The sequence below is a fragment of the Mya arenaria genome, chromosome 1 (genome assembly GCF_026914265.1).
Source record: "Mya arenaria isolate MELC-2E11 chromosome 1, ASM2691426v1".
In the NCBI taxonomy this organism is placed as follows: Eukaryota; Metazoa; Mollusca; class Bivalvia; order Myida; family Myidae; genus Mya; species Mya arenaria.
Window position 1 is genome coordinate 2929269 of NC_069122.1, and position 22545 is coordinate 2951813.

At 32.5% G+C, this 22545-nt stretch overlaps 1 protein-coding gene across 1 annotated transcript in view; it reads right to left on the reverse strand.

Moving 5' to 3' along the window:
- LOC128234123 (uncharacterized) overlaps positions 1 to 22545 on the reverse strand; it is a 101760-nt gene that overhangs the window by 71128 nt on the left and 8087 nt on the right. The window contains exon 2 of the mRNA XM_052948157.1: positions 12714 to 12803. Within this exon, the coding sequence (XP_052804117.1) occupies positions 12714 to 12742 (29 nt within the window). The 5' untranslated portion in view covers positions 12743 to 12803. The remainder of the gene's footprint in view (positions 1 to 12713; positions 12804 to 22545) is intronic.

Sequence of the window (22545 nt, forward strand, 5' to 3'; positions counted from 1 at the left end):
GCGACAATTTTCATGTCATTAATTCATAAATATACTCACAACAAAACACTTGTTTGTTTTAGGAAGTTCAATGCAAATATTTACGCCCGTATTCAAGGGATTGTGCAAAATGCAATAAGAGTTAAGGTAAACTACCTAACACCGGTTATAACGAAAACCTGTGCAGTTGTAAGATTCATCCCATCATATCTTACTTTTTGAAGTGAATACTTGAGTTAGAATGTGATAGTAAAGTGTGCGTGCTTAAAAATATCATTGGCACTTAACATAAATCAAGGTGAAAATAATTAAATTTGTTTAAACATGTATGTGTGAGAGGTTTAATTAGCATGTGATTATCGATGTTTCCAACTTTCAAAAGCGTAATTGACAGAATTTTACTGACATCTATTTTACTTCATATTGTTTATATTTGTACAAGCTATTTACTAAAGGTTTACAAAATGTAGCTTGCACACTTTTTAACAGTGATATAAATCTTACAAAAGACCAACCTACGTTCGGCACATGATAACAATACACTAAGCTACGGACATTTACGAGGAACAGCATGTGTTTAACTTAAGCGACAACTTATGCAAACGTAATATATGTTCAGTTTACTTACTCGAATTAGAAGCATACAAAAATGAATTGCATCATTTCATTGCAAATTGTAAAAGAAGACAATAACTTTAATTGATTGCTGCTCTATTAATTCCTCTTAATTTATAGACTATACAAAACATCATAAAAATAATTCATTACAGGCATGTGGAAAGAGCAAAGCGTTTTTGATTTTAAACAGCTCTCTGGCCGATGTTATTGGCAACATTATTTTCCAAAATCTATTATTATATGAAGTATTATAAAAAAAAAAAACCCATTTCGTTTAAAACATATCTTGTAATACGACATCTCGGCGAAAACTAAATCTGGTTGAATTTGAAAACGAACGTTCAGATGAATAAAATGATAGTGTCGTTAAAAATATTCACTGCATTATTTGGATAGTATCAAAAACAACAAGCCGATTCTTATTAAGGTAATCAAAATCAAATATTTAAAAACTATGTCTGTTTATAAGTCGAATCTGTTTCAACAACTACCATCATTCAACAAACTAAAACCATCGTCAATTAGTGTTGTAGATTGTTTTTATCGAAAAAATGTCTTCGACCAAGTGTCGGTTTTTGAGCAATAACTGCATATACGGGTTTAAAATATTTTTAAATGCAAGCGTTAAACATTTAATTATTAATTGCTTGACTTATTAATTGCCAGTCTATGATCATTTCCTGTGAATTCGTTTTGAGTATTTATTAAGACCAGTCTGACTATTGTTTGAACTTCCAATAAGGACTGAACATTAAGACAAACAGTTTACCGCATTACATCCGCAATTGAAATGAAACAAGTCTGATTGACATAATGCGATGTACGGATATATTGGAATGTTCACGAAGTGCTTAAGTTGAAACTAAGCAGAACAAACATATCGTATTTCCTGTTATAAAATATTAAAGACGTTTATAGAGATCATACCCAACTGGCTTTAGTAAATGTTGATGTGTACATAGAATAAGACTATCACTCATAGGCGTCGACAAGTGGTATAGGTTCAAATGCATCGTCTTTTTCCCGACACTAACGACCTCTTTGAGGCGTGTATTTGCGATCAATTTCTGCATTTATATGTACAATTCTGTGTAATAAGTCATTGGACAAATGTACAAATACACAATATTCAAAAGCAATTGTTTTGATAATTTTACAGATTTATGGGCTCACCGGACTAACATAATTGCTAATTACACATTTAAAATATCAAGTGTTTCACGACACAGTTTATTATACCTATTTTCCCTCATTTCCTAAACAATATAAAGTATATTTCAGTGGACAACCATGTTCACTGTTTCCACGCACTGCTTCCCGCTAGCGTCTGTTACCCGCTGGTGTAATACTTGTATGCCATAGGGGGGTTATTTTATACCGTTTTGTCTGTTTAGACGCTTTGCTGATATTGTGTTATCTGACGACAGTGGGAGGTCCACAAAAATTTCCGAAATAACCCATATTAAAATATATTGAAACAAAGTAAGTTTTGTTCGATATAATGAAACAAATATTTCCTCCGTTGAGGGAACAGTGCATCGTGTCAACCCTCGACAAACACTGTTGAGCTTTGGGCTGACAAGTTGTTCTCCTCAAGGGAAGTTTGTACAGTGCAAAGTGTCACGTGATATTAAATGGCCTCATCAGTCACATACATCGCTCTTTGATTTCAATTACACCCACTTACACTTTGGAGAAACTAGATCTTAACAACAAGGGTGTTCACAACACCGACAAAACTTTCAACAAATATTCGATTGATTTTGTTGTGTAGTATTTACATCATATTACACAATGGCAACGTATAAACCCTAAACGTCAACGCAAAATGTTGACAATGCAGGTAATGACAATGTTACCACGAAATGTACCGTTACTCTGGTTCAACTAATTAGTGGCACACATTTTTCAATGAAATGTGTCAGGCTCACGGGTCTATGTCTCATAATTATATGTTCTTTAAAAGAGACACACAACGCAATTTCAGACTGCTTATACATAACAATATGTTTATTAATAAATGTTACTACATTTGAATAACCAGCAATACAAAACGAAAGCATCCAGAGCAGTAGTCTGTAAAATCTTGAAAACCTTTGAGTGATTTGCTAATGACATGAAGGTATGTTTTGAAGTTTCATGAAATTGGCATTTCTTGTTACCTACTAAATCGATTTGTTGAGAATCTCAGTGAAAGAAAACAGTGCCTTTCCTTTCTAGTACTATGTCTGATATAGTTACAATATCTACTGGAGTCCCACAGGGTTTGAATAATGGGTCTTTTCTTTTCCTCATTTTGATATATATGATATTGTTCGAGAAATCAGACTACACTTAATTATACCGCTGTCTTAGCTATGATGTGGAACGTATGATGATTGGCGCGAGACTTGTATCTTTCAACCCAGCTTATACCGTATAATCTTCTTTTGAAATGCAAACATACAGGCCCATTAGTTTATATTTCAAGGTAACATTTAAAATCCACAAGCATGTAATCGTCACTATTTCTAGTTTCTTCTAATGTGACGGACTTGTTCCATAGGTCTGGCAGAACTCTTGCCATGCAATCAATAAATTGGACCTTGATCATTAATCTTTTGAAGTTCTTTATACCATATTAACAAGGGAGCTGTTGGCATACGAAGACATTGTTTTTGATATTGTCACTATGCAATAGTTGTGGTATCAATTCTAAATGGTTTAAATCATTGTCCTGTCCACACATTCGTAGAGATACTATAAAAAAAGTCGCTGTAACCATTCTCTTGGATAGGGTTTAATATTTCAATTCAGTCATTATTATGGTTATACAGCATTAAACGCGTGCATTGTCTGTGTTCGTTATCTTTTTCAAGCAAACCGATTAGCTACATATTTTTAATATCTAATTAGGTTCGATATTAAATACCATCCAATATCTATTTGACTAATGCCTTGTACTAAACGCATGTGAGTATATCGCTTCTATGCATTCCAACTACACCCAAATCTAGTGTTTGGCAACGCGTGCTTTCTAGTTTTTTTTGAAAAACACAGGGGATAATGGTTTAGATTTGTATAATGCATTCGTCAAATGAAGTCATCTAATTTCAAGTCCAAAATGCCCTTTCAACTGGATGCTCAATCGTTTTGGGACGTTGAACGTTGAATAGTCATACTGACAGATGTTGCAACGGCTAGGTAGAACTTATCATAACGATCTGAGGCCATATTTGGAATCAGTTAAGTGTGATAAAATATAATGCTGAGAGGGTTAAAAAGTAAACTATTAATGTGTCTGTACTGATACCAAAATTCACCTATAACATAACTGAGTTTAGTTAGTTTAAACATATTTATTTTACAACGATTGTGAAACAAGTTAATACAACATTATATTAATCACTCTCGTTGGCACGATTTTACGCGAGAGTGTGGTCTTGCGTTGTGGGGTAAACCGGAGAACCCGGACGAAACCCACTTGTCCGGCTTGGTGACCACAAACCAAACTCACATGCGCCCAGGCCGGGAATCGAACCCGGGTCGCCTAGGTGAGAAGCGAGTGAACTTACCACTGCGCTAACCGGACAACTGAGTTTAAAATAAAGGAATAGTACCCATGTACATTAAAGTTGCCTTATATATTAACGAGCGATGTTGTATAGACGCATAAATTCCATTGCCTTAGAGATACTTAACTAACAAGAAACGCTTTGTATAGGCGAACAACTGTGTATTGCCTTACTTATATTTTAGTTAATGCCAGACGATGTGGAGAGGCAATGAAATTACAATGCCATACAGCTAGTAAAGAAATAAGAGACGATGTGAAAAGGCATACTGTCCACTATCTTATAAAAAGCTAAATAACGAGAGACTTTGTGTAATTTCATAACCTTACACATACGTAATTAACGGGACACACTTGAGACATACACTGCATTGCTTTACACATACTTAACTAACGAGAGAGACAAAAAATAATTGTTTCAGAAATTAACATAAATCAATGAGATAAGATATTAACTATTCATCACTGATTTTTTTTATACTTATTGTATAATTAATATTTTTTTCGTGCAACCTAAAGTGTGGTATTTAAATTGCATTGCAATATCATCAGTGTTAATATAAATATTACATTTTCCAAACATCGTGGTACCAACGCTTGATAGTGTTTTTTTTTTATTTCATAGCTTCTTAACAGAAAGTAATATATCATGGATGTTATCTGTTACGTAAGAAAACATTCTAAAAGCAGACAGGATGATCAGCCCGAGTTCTGTATATTTTCATAAATCAGTGTATTATAAGTCATTAAATAACGATCACAAGGATAATTGACAGATGCCGAAAGAATGTATCTGTTTCTCTATTGTGTTAAAACGTAGCGGGATTTTTTATTCAAGGGAATGCAAGCAGACGAGCCCTCCTAATCAAACAGTTGTAATGAAAACGGTTTTGTTTTCAGACAGATTTATCAGTTGATTGGCAAACGCTTCAAGGATGTTTCCTTTGCAGACAAATGTTAAATGTCCGATAATAGTGCATCTGCGGCAGAGATGTAGTAAACATGTTTAATTAACATTGTTTATAAAGTTATTTAGCAAATTGTCAAACATACATTATCATGGTTTATTGTTACAGTGTGTCAGAATTGACAAGCAAATAATATTGAAGTCATATTGGAAGTTCAATGATTCATTGAGAATATATTTGAAAATAATAATATATTCTGAACCACTGCACTGTCTGAAGTGGATTGCATGTTATCTAGTCCCGTCTCAAATAGTTACTTCTTGTTTTGTATTTCACTTCACATTCACTTTCAATTTGCATTTTTTTTACTCAATGCACTACGACAATTCTAGCTTCAAATATGTAATATCGTGACAACGTTGTATCCGTTATAGTTCACAAGTTTCCCTTTTTATGGAAATATGTAATCGAGTCTTCATTAAGTTGTCGTCAGTCTAAGGTAGAATATTAGGAGTTCTAATTTCCAGTGTATAGAAAAAACAATGATAAGGTTTACCAAATCTCGTGAAAAGTTGAATAAGTTTCTGCCAGTTGAATACAACTTTTAATAAATGAACAGGCTTCATTGTTTTAAAAGAAAGTTGCGCAGATTTTAATGATAGACGCGCATCCGCCCCACGTTTAACTGTTTTCGTGAATAAAGTCGACTCCCTTTATTGATACTCTTCCGTTATTGTTACGTTATTAACTCTCGAAAATTCGTATCGTTTCAAGTTGTTTCAAAGCCTGAACGGTAATTTATATAATCATACTCATTCTACAATAGTGACGATGTGATTTACATGTAAATCCTATTTAAATACAACCCGTAGGGGTCTGGAGCTACGCGGGTTTTTCCGGCCGCTGATCATTCCGGCCAATCTGTATCAGGTGGCTGCAGCGTAAAGACCTGTGCTTGCTTTGTTTACATTTCTTTGGGAAGCCTCGTTGTTTTAATTTAACATCTCTTTTCAAGGCAATTGTTATTCCCCAAAAAACAGTATGGGGTGTGATATCATACCAGCTTATAAGTTCTTTTACGCTGGAGTTCCTGACCATGACCTAAAGCACATGATAGAAAATTGTGTTCTTTTCAGCATTTAAATGGATGTGGATAACTGCAGAACCCCCCCCCACAGTACTCAAATGTTTAAACATAAACCCCGTTTGATGGCATAGGAGCGATGTGGCCACAATTATCACTAAATCAGTGTCTACTTACAATATAAAAAAAAACAATAACCGAAACTTGATATAAAATGTGGGTGTCAATTTTTATTTTTTATACATTAGCAGGTGCAAAATGTGTCAGATGCCATCGTGTTTTTTTCCGAATAACTTATGACAGACGTGGGTTTTCGTATCTGTTAATAACTGTTGCGTCTTGAATTTCAAGGCGGTTCGTTTCGTAATTGAATCTGATGGAAACGTCAAATCAATCTAGATATACGTACTTGAAGTCTGAGGTTGTAAACATGTGTTAAACTGTTCTCGACAACGGCAGTGGCTGTGTTAAGAGAATATAATAAATGCAGCACAAAATTCATTGATAACTTCTAACGAATTCGTTTTTAATCATTGATGGACCAGTATTTAATAGTAATGTACACTTAGATTCTTAATGCAAAATCGATCTCTCTCTAAATAAACGATTCCCATTTTTATTTCTAATCAATTATTGGTTTATTGTTTTTAAACAACTTGATCATACGCTATACACTATTATTGTCATTAAATATTTAATTTGAAAGCTTCTTTTTTTATATGAAGAAAAGGGAGATAATTATGCAAAAAGTAGATCGGCATTTTTTCTCCAAGCAACGTTGATGATTTTTATATTCGAATATGCTTGTATCGCATTCAATTAAGAAACAAGGGCTTAATTTTTTCATAAGATTTTTCATTTGAAAATATGAGTTTTGTTTTAGCTATTTCTCCAGTCTAAAACCCCCAAAAAGTCCGGCAACTGCTCAAGCGCTATGTTCCGTCCATTTATGTGTGCGTGTTGCGTTCGTTTTTCCGAAACGATTGTTTTGAAAAGCATCGTGTGGACTCTTCATCGACCACATAACCTAAACTGTTGAATTTTATCAATAACAATATGAAAAACTAATACGCAGAATAAAGGCATAGTGGTCATATTTGAAAACGGGTTAAAAATGTTCCAAAAAGAGCAATTTAAAATACATAAGTTCATCAGAGTGTTGATGTAAGATATTAATGAATGTGTTAAGAAGCTATGTGACATCTTTGGCTGATTGATTGTGGGCAGTACTTCATTCTTGAGCGTGCGGTTATGACTAGTTTATCCATCCTTATCTAACTAAATTACAATTGGGAAACAGGAAAAGATGGTACAACACTACATCAAAACGACTTAAAGGGACTAGACACCAGATGGTTCCGAATTTGGCAAACACATTTTCTCATAAAAAAAACATTGAATTGTCAATACGAGCAAAGATGCGGCCGCTAATACATCAGTAAACATGCTTTTAGCAATTAACGCAATACTCATGTCGTCTCACATCCTGTTTTAGCTGCATTTCCCCGTTTAGAAATATTGCGGAATGGTTTTCCCGAACACATTGCAGGTTATATGATCGTAACTAACATGTCAAAAACGTTTTAGCCAACGCACTTTCATTATCAGCACTGGTTATATCTTTCAAAAACTTCCATCGATCATTTTCGACACCGATTATCAGTCACTCGGGCTCTGTATCTACGTTGCTTCGCAGGAGTATTCCGCTTCCTTACTGTCCATCCTTTATTGAAGCCATGCTGTGTTTACATTAAGCACGTGGAAGTAACGTGCTGTGTGTTGATAAATATACGACGATACTTTTAAACTTAATTGGTAGATATACCCCAGTCAATCTTAAATTGAAAACATACGCAAACTTTGAAAAAGATAAATGTGTCGTAGGCAATTAGGTACATCAGTACGTAAGACGATATCAATTTTATGTAAGCTTTTGACATTTAATTTTTTCTCACAGTGGCACTATCCGGTGTCTAATCCCTTTAAATTTAAAGAGACCATGTTTTATTTAACATAGAATCAATGTTTACATATATTGTGAGTCATAAAAGGAACAAAGTGAATCGCAAGAAAACAATATATTCGATATGTGATAAGTTCTTTGACAATTTGACTATACAACAACCAGAAAAAGGCAAACAAAACAAATCCTATTTGCAGAAAGGCTCAAACCGAATTATGCACTAATTGATTTAATAATTACCTAAACATCAAGACATAATTTATAATCAATGATATGAGCACATCCAATAGATGTTTAGTTTATATGTAGATTACAAATATATAAAAGTTCTGTTTTATTTAAGTCATATACATGCTTTCGTCTTAGGTTTTGTTTGTAAGATAGAAATAAGTGATACCGAAGGACTATTTTAGTATAGGCCAAAAGAAACACAAATATACTGCTTAATATTTTATTACTTGTGCTATTGACACGAAAAGAAAAGTTTTTAATTGAATTTGAAATTAATAAATTTACTGCATGTATAATAATCAGACAGTACCATAAAAACTACATTGGGTTAAAGTGTATAGAATGTGTTTACTATATCTCATAAACTGTAAGATGAACTATTTCAGGGTTGTCAATTAAATACGATTTTCCGCACCAGCAGCAATGTATGTCGGTTAAATAGGATATTAAACCATATCATCCGGGTGGTAAAATGTATACTCAATATATTACTGTGAGATAGGTGATGCAGTAACTCATCAACATGTTGATAATAATAGTGCTCAATGTTACCATAAAAATAGAATGCGCTAATTTAAAAGAGTCCAACGGAATATTAAGAACCCAGGATTAAATACGTTCTCCTGCTACAGAACAAATTAAGAAAGCTTAATGTTGTGCCGTGAACTGGTTTGTTTGAACTGTATCAAATTTTGGTAAAAATATTAAATGCTTTAAAATTTAATTCTGACATCATTTTAAGACTAAATCGTTTGTGAAAAATATTATGTGAAATACGTGGACAACAGAAAAGAAAAACAAATCGACAACATTTGGACTTAACAAATATTTTTCATTTATGCTGGATTACATCATGCATTCAAGGTAAGATCAAATATGGTCAAATATCAATTTGAGATTTAATTAAAATAGATATCGAACCTACTGTTGTTATTTATTTTCAAAACAACCAGTATGTTTTAGTTTCTATTTTAGAACTAAAAGTTCCAGTACTATTCATAATTCATATATTCATGGGGCATTTAAAAATACACATGCACAATTTTATTTAAACCAATGGTAAGCAACAGCAAAACATTCTCGACGGAATTGATGGCGAAAAGAAGCCAAATGACATTGCTGCCCTCAATTTGACACCTGTATATGTTTTTCTACTACTCCTACTACTACTGATTCAACCACCTCGACTGTAATAGTTGTTGTATTTAGAAGAAGTATTGATAGAAGTAGTAGAGACAGCGACCCTATGATTGCGGAGATAAAACTGCAAAATGAGCATAGGTTCGACCTTATAGCATGTATTAAATATATTTTTGAATTGTCTGACTTTTTGATACGAACTTCCCTGGAAATTTACACAAAACTTAATTAATAAACTAAAATAAATCACCATACGGCAAGTCAACATCAACGCTTGGTATTCATCCCATCTTGGAAACGACCTAATTAAGTAACAAGCGAATAAGAAACCACCTCTTAAAATAGGAGTTTTCAATCCAATGTTAATACATATTTGTTCACACTTATGACCTTTCAAATATTCATTCAATACCAACCAATTTCGTTTGGTCAATGTTTTCATGCCTTGACTATTGTTATCAGGGATAAAAAAAGTTAAAAGGTTATTCAAAAGAGGGTATATTTCCAAATATAAAATAAATACCAATACATCTGTGAAACGAGCATAAAGCAACATATTTTTTATGATAGATTGTATTTCCTTTCACGCGTTATCATAGATTTCTTTTTGCACGTATAATACGCCCAGGAATTTGTGAAAATATGTCTTGATGACCCTCATGAAAATACACGACCTTACTCTAAAATCCACAAACATTCTTTATTAAATTTAAAAATAATGATAAAAAACAACTTATTTTCAAATATATCATATTGATAAGTGATGTATGCTTTGGTGGGCTAATGTTCTTAAATATGAAGTATGCATATGAAATCCAATACACAATGGTCTTGCTGTGTTATACGTAGTCATTACACAACGGTTTTATTTAGTCGCCCTGCAGTATCTAGTTTAAAACAACAAGTCCTATGCAATTTGCAACGTTTTATTGAAGCTACGGGCGATCAGAGAAATGAGGTATACATGCTTAATGCCGTATTCCTTTTCATTTGCTTATATTATACAACACAAACTGCAAGAACAATCCTATCTGCCAAATGATCTTTTTAAAGACACACGGCTAAGGTGTAAACACATTAAACGACACCCATAACGTACACTAAACAAGGACATATCTCAATTTATTAAAAATATCTTTAACAATCAAAGTTTTGGTCAATGCCTTTTAACGGCCATTTCATTGCAATGTTCAGTAAAAAAAGTATGTAGTGGGGGATTAAACTAGTCAACTACACACTTGTCCCGACATTACCCATGTCTGCAAACTATATATACTTTATTGAAAGCATCATTGACAATCCCAGCAGCCGAGAAATCAAGTATAAAGGAACAAGCAAAGGGCCCCGATCACTCCAAACGAGTAATATGAACGTTCAGTAGGTATTGATATTGGACTGTCATTTTGCCATACAATCCTTCTGTCTAAGTTAGTTTTGTAAATCAGTTTCCCCATTTTCATTCGGTTTTGCACAGAGTAGGGATATTGTATACTTACTTTTATGTAATAATATTTACAACTCAATTTCCATTTCTTAAATGAACTGCCTTTCGGCAATTAAGTTCATCAATCGATGAACGCAACATCTTCGGATATGTTCGGATCGTAATTCATTGCATAACAATATACATGAAAGCTATTGATCTTGTTATTGGTTGTTTTGTGTCTGCAGGTCCCGTAAAATATAGATCAACATTTTTAAAAGTGTTAGTTTAGTATATTTTAAATATATTGGTACCAGAAGTGTTTCAATTTTACGTTTTAAAGTGATTTCAAGTGGTTGATCTTTTCCTGCGTTTTTGTGACGTCATTTGAAAAAATGTTTCCGGTTATAGTCGGGTCGTTCTATTTATCGAATGGGTAAGAACGGGTTACTGAAAGGTTTTCTTAAATGAAATTAAGTATTTTTTTAACAATTCTTGAATGAAATAATGAACTATTGGTGTAAATATAAGGAATGAATTGCGGGGTTGATGTCATTATCGGGGATATGAACGCAATTCGGTTGGTCAAAGTACGCGTGGGGTCCTTCGGACTACACACACATTGACCAACCCAATTGCGTTCATACCCCGATAATGACAACAACCCCGCAATTCATTCCTTAAATAATGAATCACATTTTTTCTTTCCTTCGAATAGTTCTTTTAAATGTGTTTAGCGGGCATCTGCAGGTGTTCAATAACTTAAAAAAGCTATTGGTGTTTTCATTTGATGTCTTAATTATCCGTTCACACGAATTATACCATATAAGAATGACAAAAGTTAAACAGTGTACTTTATTTAAGTTTTCTATTCAATTCGGTCTGAAATAAACAGAAATCCATTCCATTATTATTTCTTTAATCACGTTTATAAGCTATCATTTGTGTCATTACTCTTATTGTTTGTTTATATTTTGTATTCATGTATTAACATAACCACTGTTTAAACTAAACTTAACAATCCATTCTATGCCGTCCTTCGTAAAAATATTCAAGAATTAACGATAAATACCATTACAAACACGAAGTAAGTCGTAATACTGTTCACATACGTTTATAATGAATATGTGTTACATAAAATTAAACCTTTAATGCTTAGCAATGGATTCGAATACGTGATAAAAATAATTGCGTCAATTATTTTGTTGACTTTACTTTCTTAAAGTAATAATTTGTTTTGTTATAGCAGGTTTCATTTTGTTACTGGTTGTTTAGGATTGGAATTTAATTGCTAATCGATAGTTCTCAAATATCAAATTACTTATGTTTTAGTACAATAATTGCATTTCTCCCAGTAAATATAAGTGTGGTACAGACACCTTTGTACTTTTGTGCTTTTTTTCAAGCTTTATTGTTTTGTATTGTAATTCCAGACACATATTACTTTTAACTTTAAATGTGAATTCAATGGGCCAATTGTTCAGAACTATGCTAAAGTTGACAACCAGATTAAATATCTCGTTAAAGGTGTACTGTTTGATGATAGCTACAGCTGAAACAGTTGTCTAAAATTTTATAATGATAACCATAGATCAAAGATGTATCCATTAACCTTTATAAACAATTGTATTTAAGTATCCATGCTTGTAGATAACAAACAAATAATTAAGTTATGATTGGTATTTGAAACAATGCATCTTTACATACAACTTTCGCATTGTAAAAGAGTGTTTTGTTTAAAAAAGCACTTATTAGAAACGTTTGAATAAACGCTTGTGAAAGGTAAAACATTAACTAGCGCATCTTACAAATACCTCAATAATATAGGTGCAGCCACCTCCATGTTGTTTTGAATAGGGGGAGCTGCAGTTCGAAGATTCGAGCCCCACAATAGACCCAATGTTCTGAAATTGCCGATAGCTGACCAATCAGCTAGTTAAATACAAATGTGTTGTTTTCCATAAGCCCTACATATAGCAAATATATAGTAAAAGAATAATCGAGATAATGTCTTATAAGTAAAGGAAAGCTAACACCTTTTTTGTCTTGAATTGCAGGACACGTTGCATCATGTGAATGCTAAATAGTAGAATAAATGACAGGGAAACGTTTAGGGCATATATATATATAAGATTGTTCGAACCTTTAACGTTGGTAATAATACTGATATTAACAATAATAATAATAATAATAATAATAATAATAATAATAATAATAATAATAATAATAATGATAATTATAATACCGCCCACGAATGGTTTAAAGCGAAACCTATTAATCATGGACATCTGTTAAAACGTGCCTCACGGTGACAAGAACAGGCTCGACTATTGGTTTCCAAAGCAACACAACCCGAAAAGTCGCAACAATAGTATTACATGGTTTTAACCTCGATTTGGCAAATGTTTTCATGAAGGTTTTGCCGTATGGATCGAAAACCATTTAAGCAAACATTCTTCGAACTGCTACGTTTGCGTAGCGGGTTTCGCCTTTCGCCCCGAATATATGAAAACACAGATAACAGGCTTCATACCTACAACAGCAAGGGTGTAACTGGATTGTCTACTTCGAATGTCTTGCGTGAGTAAAGTATAAAACATGCATCCATTTCATTCATTTATTTTCCAGAGTGTTGGTTTTGTCTGTTCTGTTAATGATAATTTACGATCTCACAAAAAATACCGCTCGACTATCCGAGCTCTTGTTTTAACAGTTCTACACATCCTTTACGCCAACAAACTGCCCCAATCAAATCGACCATTGTTTCAAAGTGGCCCATGTGGCTATACATTTCGAAAGTGTTCAGTATGTTAAATTGTTCGATTTTACCTACTGATATAAATAATATACAGTTCGGCCTAAAATATTGTTTACGTACAAAATGAACAAAAAGTAGGAGAAAAAACAGGTTGTCTATATTAAGATACAATTTAAATCACTGATTTTATTCAAATGACACTCCAGATGTGAATGTGCAACGTGACCGTCTTAATTTATCTACGTAACCAAACACCAAAACCATATTTTATGTTTTGAAATTTGAGAATCGTTAAAACAAACTATTAATCAAAACAATTCCTAGTAAAATTTACCTGACTTCCGTAATCTTCAATCATAAAGTACTAAAAGTATACAATTATTGACGCTTTGCAGAAACAGCTGGTGTGTTTACCGGATTGTTGATTGACATTTATAAATTGTTTATTTTCCGAGTGATTCAGAGAAGAAGAAACTACTAATTTTAAACACTATGCAGACTGACCTAAGATTGTGTTCATAGTTTGCGTAAAAAAACCGTATACAATGGACATTAATAAAATGTCCTACAATTCTACTCTGCTATACTGTGATATTTTTACACTTTGTATGTATAAAGCATTTCTATCGGATCACATGACTTTGTTATTGTTTTATAATGCAGCCTGAACAATATGTTTAACATAGATAAGCGGCATTTATTGGGTATCAAAGACAAAAAATATACGTTTGTTTTATTTCAAACTGCTTTGTTTTTCAGTAAGCGGCACTGAACGTCTTTAATATCAATGCAGTGCAGATATAAGCTTTTTGAGGGAGGTCCATATTGTATATCATGGTTGCATAAAAAACGTCTTTACGATAACCCTTAAAGATTTTCCAGAGTTACATAGATATCACTGGAAGAAGCAGACAGAGGTCTATTTTGTTTTCTTCCCTCGATTTGAGTCGATATTCTCACTGCAACTTTATCAATTTGTTGTTGAGATAGCATAATTATACCTTAACACTTCTGGAATCGATATGACACATTGAAACATAATTGTAATACGTTTACCTTTCTCCTTGAAATATCAGCATCATCAATGAAAACAAATCTGAACTGTTGTTCGAAGATGAAAATCTTGATATTTGAAGAGCTGCTCTGATCTGTAATTAATTTAGCAGACATCAGCACGTCTTCAACAAGCATGAAACATGCAATTCCGAAACCCAGGTTTCTACAATATCATTGTTATGGAGAGGCGAAGTTTAAAATGACAAAATAGGACTGAATACTCTGTGAAAACACACATTATAAAGTTATTTATATTTTGCTTGCATTATTTAATAGTTACATGTCTATAATACTATGCATATTATATCAAGCAAATTATGGTTATAACCGTGGACTGCCAAATTATTACAGCTTAGTCATGGTACGGTTTTCGTTATCCGGTTACAGAAAACACTAGGTCCGCAAGGCTTTTAACTGTCAAGATGCACTGGTGATTTGAAGCTTAGTGCGACCAGAGAAATAACGACAGCCACCTATTTTGAAACAGTACAGATTCTTTATTTCTTTTAAACCCATCAAGGTTTATGATTAAATCGGGCCGGTGCTATTTCGTATCCAATTATTCCATTTCATTACTAAATATGTACATGTATAAGCAAAGTGCGTATGTACAAATTAAGGCAGACATTGAAATAAGAAGCTATTTAATATTATCATTTAATTTTTAAATTTATTGCTACCTTATCTCTCTGAAATTATAATGATTGTATCACCATTACCGTTTAAATGTTCTAAATGTTGAAAGGCATCGTCGTTGTTCTGTAACTAATGATCTGATTAATAAGCATATTTGATGTATTTGACTGTTGATTTAACGATAATTGTGTCCAAAACGTCAATAACATTTGATTTTCTGTTTTATTGATGGCATCACTCTAATATAACTTTCGTTTAGATTAAAATAAACTAAGACGTGTGTCATTAAAAAAGGATCGGTTAAAATATGCATAAATGGTCTGTTACTTTAGTCCTTTGTACTGTCGTACACATGAAATAAATCGCAGGGTGTTGCTAGGTTAAATTTATGTTATACACACAGATTCAGATGTATCTAACACTTCTAACCCAATTACGATCGATGTCTTAATAATTGCAGTAGATTTCAGTGCTCAGTACCAGGTTTGAAAGGTCCTTGAGGTCAAAAGTTCGGGATATCAATAGTATTTATGTACCAAATAGTGCCCTTTGTATTCAATGAGTTAGTTTTATGTAATCAGCTGCACACTTCAACGCGTATTCATCAAGCAAAATAAAACAATTAATTTAATAGCTAGCTTATATTAAGCACCTCAAAATATATAGACATTATCTGATATTAACGATTATAGCACATGCAACAGATGGCCCTTTTCAGTGTACATTATACGCTCGCTTGAATGTACATAATGTAACATTTGTATTGATCCTGCTCCTTAAAAAGTTTTGTAAAAGAACAATAAACAGAGCATTAGGTAATGCTTTCTATGAACTATTCTAACATTTAAGTTATTGCTTCACGGCTGTGATCACGTTATGAAGGCATGTAAATATATCTTTTATATAAGTTTAAATAGAATGTTATTGAAGTGGAAAGTAAATTAGCTGAAAGTTTATTCTACTCAAAATTATTAACATTTTTCTCAAAAGGTTCATCTAAAGTAATATAATATGTCACTTCGCCGCTAACGTACGTCGGTCAATTAGGGTTTAAAAGTGTATCAATCAGGTAGCACATATGCGTATAATTAAGGCAATATTTTGTTACTTGTTTAAAATCATGTTATTTGAAAAAAAATCATCTTAATTACTTATATTTAATAAATACTTAAGCAAAGTTAAAGGGCTTGTCGGCTTAAACAGTCATGTTGTATTTACAAAAGTTGTCAATGAACGGTGTTTATCATATCGGTTCAGCTATTGTTTCACGGATTGATGTTGAGCTACCTTCTTTAAATAAAGTTATTATTATTATTATTATTATTATTATTATTATTATTATTATTATTATTATTATTATTATTATTATTATTACAATCCTTTATATGTCTTCATAAATGGCACAAAGCTATTTTATTCTTCTACGCGCGATAAAATTATTGCAGAATGTAAACATACAACGTATGAGAAAAATATACAGAGACATGAAGTAAAATACAAAGGAGGAGATTGAAATAAATTGACATGCGTAAAGTGTTTGATTAATATTTTTTTTACGATTATTTAAAATGACAAAATTATTAAATGATTTGTGTATGATTGCACAAAAAGATAGATAGATAGATAGATACTTTTTATTCCTCCATGAAATGAAGAGCAACCAAACTTACTTTCATATCTCGCTTCTGATATAGCAAAGCTGAGCCCAACATTGCTATGCGTATCGTTTTCTAATATTACCGTCAAACGTACACGTATTTCTACTACTGCGTTGTGTTTTCTTTTAACAATGACTTCTGACTTGGTTACAAACAAGACATTATGAGATATTGAAATTACACATCTCGTGTTGCTTTATTTCGACAGTTAAACCAGTCTAGAAAAGAAGAAATACTTGATTTCAAATAACGCAAACCTTGGAAATATTTAAAATCGGTATTTGGTAAAATTTTAAAAGCTATCCTAGTGCTATGTGACTTTTAACGCAAATGAATACCAAAAACATTTGACAGCCTCAAGAAAACATTTGTTTTTCTTCTTTAAGTGGATTATAAGTATTATGTAAGGTAAGACCTTTATCTTAACCATGTTCGGAAATAAAGTGGAAAAACTAACTAAAATTAAAATTGCATTTTCCTTCGGCGTTTGGAGAAAAAATGTTCTTACGATAGATTACAAAAATATAATAAATATTTTTAAGAGATGGGGTATAAATAGTCAAATCTTGAATAAAAAATGACCGGTATTTAAAATCATGTAATGATATTAACTTACAAAAATACGTCATTTTGGTTGCCTTGTGTAATATATTGGATATGCATTAATGTCAATGAGTGAAATTTATCAGTCGGAAACTACGTCTAAGGCGTAATTTTCTTTGCATATGGTTCGCCATTAAATTGTTTAGTGAGACTATGTTGATTTTGTACGGTTCCCTCGTCTTTAGACCGATTTTGTTAGTTGTGGAAACGGTGGTTATCAGATTCAAATGAAAACTTGTTTGGTCCTGTTTTTTGTCACTGTTTACACTAAGGGTTCAACTGAATATTCCTTGTAAGACGATTGATCATATAGTTGATTGTTTGCTCTTATGTCCTGATAATGTTAGAAGCTAATCTTTAGGAGACGTTTTTATTCACTTTCCTATTTGTCCGTGTTCATTAGTCGTTCTAATTTGAGTTTGTAGTGATTGACTTTGTTTTAGTATACTACGGATATAAGTTCTGCATTTGAATTATAGAGGTAGAATTCGACTCGCTTTTTTCAGATTCAGACCCGCTATCCAGATAGGTTACACTGATGTTTAGTAAATCAAAATCAGTGGTTGTAAAGAACAGCCAGCTCCATTTAAACACAATATTGTGCAGTTGACAACGTACATGTTCGGTAAGCTGAAGCTGAATCGATTAATAAAGTGGCTTTTTTGCATTTGCCTATGTTGACACTATTTAAAACGTCTTCACAATGACTAATTTTGATATTAATTTGAGGAGGGTGACAGCTATGTAACCCGACTATTTGCTTATATTGACGTTGGGGCATCTGAGTCTGTACAACATATTACAACATACATACTCCAAGCTTTATGTTTATGTTTGTAATACAACGAAGAGGAATACTCAAACATGCGAGTAAAGGCGATTGCGTTTTAATAGGAGATACTGATTGGCATTTACACGGCTTATTCAAGCCCGTGCTCATTCCGAGCATTTTGAATTTGGCTTAACGGAAGTAACGGCAATAGTTATATAAAAAAGAGGAAATCCTTTGAGATTTAATGAAGTTTTTTCCTATGAAGTTATTTCCAGACTAAATGGCTTCTTCCAAGTTATGGTTCTTTACTCCAGTGACCATGATTACGAAAAGTGTAAATTGCAAGTCTGAAACCTGACTCAGAAAAGCAAGTTTTTATAAGGGAACACCATCTTTTTTACATTTACTTTACAAAGATATATGTGTATAAAAGAAAAATATAAGTAGTAAAACGATAAAACCAACTTCAACATCAAACTACGTATACACCTTGAAGGCCTAGTATAAGGACTTTTTGGCATGACAATCCCCTACTGTGTATCTCCTGCTAATTGCACTGATGTCACAGTAGGAGACAATTTTCTGTGTATTCGTTTAGTGGCTCAGGGCCACTAAGGGTCCATTTTTATAATAAAACCTCCAAAACTGCATAGCTGGATACTCAGATCGGAAATCTGATAAGACAATTAGGCAATTAGATAAAGATCAATTAACAGAGTCAGTGTATAATACACATTTTTTTTTTGTCTTGGAACGAGACAATATTTGCGAAAATTCATCGAAACCAGTTATATAACACTGCTAATAAAAATGTAATTATATTTAAGCTCAAAAAATTATGTTTTATGCATTTTTCTTAAACCGTTAGGAACGGTTTAAGCCATAAAACATAAATTTCCGAACGGAAATATGAAAATCTACGATCTGATATTTTGTCAACAATCTTAAATCATTGGTTTGCAGAAATTTATGGAAAAATAGCTCTTTCCTGGACAAAAAATAAAACATTTTGATAAAATGGTATATCTGTGAGAGTGCAGCTTTAAAATAGGCCTTTAAGTTTGACATTCGCGACTCAAGACACCAAATTTGTTGTTGTTGCTGTTGTTGTGTTTGCTAAATTGCTAAGTGAAGAAAACGGAAATAAAGTGTCAGTATTACGTTTAACTTTTAAAGACTTGTTTAAGATAGTATCAAAAATACCTTTGATAAAACAAATGCATTTATCCATTTATAAATTGTTTGCGTTTTATTTAATGAAATTTTGTCCAAAAATCATGAACGAGGCAAATGGACAAAACATAATATTTCGCTAAAAGTGTAAATGGTTTCATGATTTTTATCATTTAAATTCCGTGTTTAAAGAAATGAAATCACGATTCTGAGTATATAATGGTCTTTTTTTTTCAAATCAATTTATTGATTAAAATATCGATAATGGCATTGTCATATTTCCTATCTAAAGACCATCGGTGATGTTTCTTTTAATACAAACTGTAACTAACGCGTCAAAAATACTGCCATTATTCTGTTTATTTTCTCTTTATCATTATTTAAAAAAAATGAAACTGTTTCAAGTAAACTTAACAATGACTTGCAAAATCTTGCTTTGTAGGACTTCTATCAGACTGAACTACAGTCTCCGAACAAGCACTTAGAAGCAAGTTTTAATGTACGAATATATATTGCATCTTTTCTTCTTTTTATTACCTTTTTTATTGTACTTCATTTGAATTGGTAAATGATATTTCTCAAGTGTTAAACTATTTATGTTCTGGCTTAAGAATTACATGTCTCCCAGTAGAAATCAGCATGGTACCGACGTTTCATATTTTTATTGCTTTTCCAGCTACTTAACAGTATGTCAAGGTTTTGAACTGTTATCTCGATTAAATAGCAGACTATTTATTCATAAATCAGTGACAATTATTCATTTAAAAAAAACAATAGAAGAAACCAAAGTATGCACTTTTTTCTATTGTGTTGAAAGGCAAAATGATATTATAACGTGGGAAGCAAACAGACAGCCCATCCAATTTAAACGGCTGTTGTTGTTTTTTTGGTTGAGTAGAAAGAAGCACATATTGGGTTATGTAAGAAAGTTGGATAAGTTTCGTTTAGATAGATACAGTTTTCGTTATGCAAAGAGGTTTCATTTGTTGTGCCAACAGGAGTGGAAGTGGAAGAATTTACGATAAGAAAATAAAATATTAACAAAAGGATAAGAAAAGAAAAGAAAAACGATTACAACCTATGCAAAAGAATAAAATAATGTTTCATATAAAAATACCAATGATTGCCTGTAAGTTACAACAGATACCTCGTAAAATTAACATGCCATATTTCCTCCGTAGAACTCATTTTCTCTGACGCTGTTTATTTCCTTTTGTAAAGAGCAAACAAAACACATTGCACAGGTTAGTATGACAGACGCATCCTTCTCTCTAATCATTGTTTTGTTAAATTTAAAGAATATAGCTTTAAACTGGTATTGTAAAAAAATGACCCCTTTGCTTATGTCATTAATATCAACTTCAAATAACTTGCAACTCCAAAAAAAAATAAAAACTCGAAAGATTTCGCATTAAATGCTGAATGTGTTCTACCATGTGCTTTCGTTGACGCAATGTTATTGTATGGAAAGGGTCCTTTTTATTCACACATACATACTAATTCTATAAGAGTGTCCATCATCTTCAAGTCCGTCAGTAAATGGTAGGGATGCAAACGAATGGCAAAATTGATATTCGAATATTCGATAATTCTTTCGAACGAATATTCGATAACCAAAATACATCTTTCAAAAGTATTATTATATTTGCTAAAGAAATAGCGTGGCAATCTAGCCCTTCTTTTTCGTAACCACTACACGCAGCGGACCCTGAATTTTACAAATGGGCCTCTTATATTCCTCATTTCAGAAAGACATAAAGTAATACAGTATGAACTAGGATTTTTTTGTTTCAATTTATTTTCTTCTGCCTTCATATTTGTAGACAACGTAAACTTAGTCAAATGGAGTAATGCGCCAATGGAAGGTATTTCCGTAGCGAGGCAGCCTCGATTTAACTCTACTAAATAAAACTATGGAAAAACCAAACTAACTCGGGAACTAGTTTATTCCCTAATTGCCAAAGGCATTCAAACTTATCGAAAATAATTGAATTTTGTGTTTCACCTGTCTTTTAAGCCAGTTATTGTAAGATTATAGGTTCTTTTTATAGTACCCGACGATATGTCCCTAATATGACATATGGCGCGTGTTTAGTGTCTTGTCATCACTTTCACACCTCTGGCAGTATCGGCCAATTGTTGTAAAGACTTGACAAACGAACTTTAAACACAACAACAGAGTTGTAGGCAAAATGTTTATTATTACATTTATTTAACAAAAAACCCATCGAATATTCGAATACCGATTTTGACATTCGAATACCAAACGTTTGATCGAATATTCGAATTTTCGTTTGCATCCCTAGTAAATGGTCATACCGGATTATGCCTTCTTTTCAGTCAAACAAATACAAAAATAATATTGAATTAGACGTTTCAAAATAAATATAACTAACTGAAGCATATACTCAAATGTGGGCGTCAATGAGTTGTTTATTATGAAGGAATGTGCAACAAATTTAAGATTCTATATATTTTTGTCTTCTCTACAGCATTCTTGGAATTTTGTGATTTATTCTTATCTGCAAATAACTGACACGTTTTGAGTTACAATGAGGTGCCAAAATGATTTTTGCTGCGGTCTTATTTCTATAACCTGTAAGATACGTCAACATCGGTCACGATTAAAACGCTGAATTCAACATAACCAGTAATCACTGGTGATTTTGTTCAGAAAATAAAGCTAGTTTATCATCAATTTGGAACTAACACGTATTTTATTCAAAGAGGTGCCAAACTATATTTGAACCGGTCCTTCTTTACTTATACCTGTAGGATAGGTCATTATCGATCACGATTTTGAGTTTAGTTAAAACGATCCAAAAGTTTTTTCAACTGTAGCGTAATGGACTGCATAACCAGCACTCACAGATCAAATCACTAATATCATTGACATATGCTAAAGGTAGAATAGGCTATGCCATTTTTGTAATAAATAGTTATTTTAATATGTGCGCTATCTTTTACGGCAAGTCCTGGAATCGCAATAT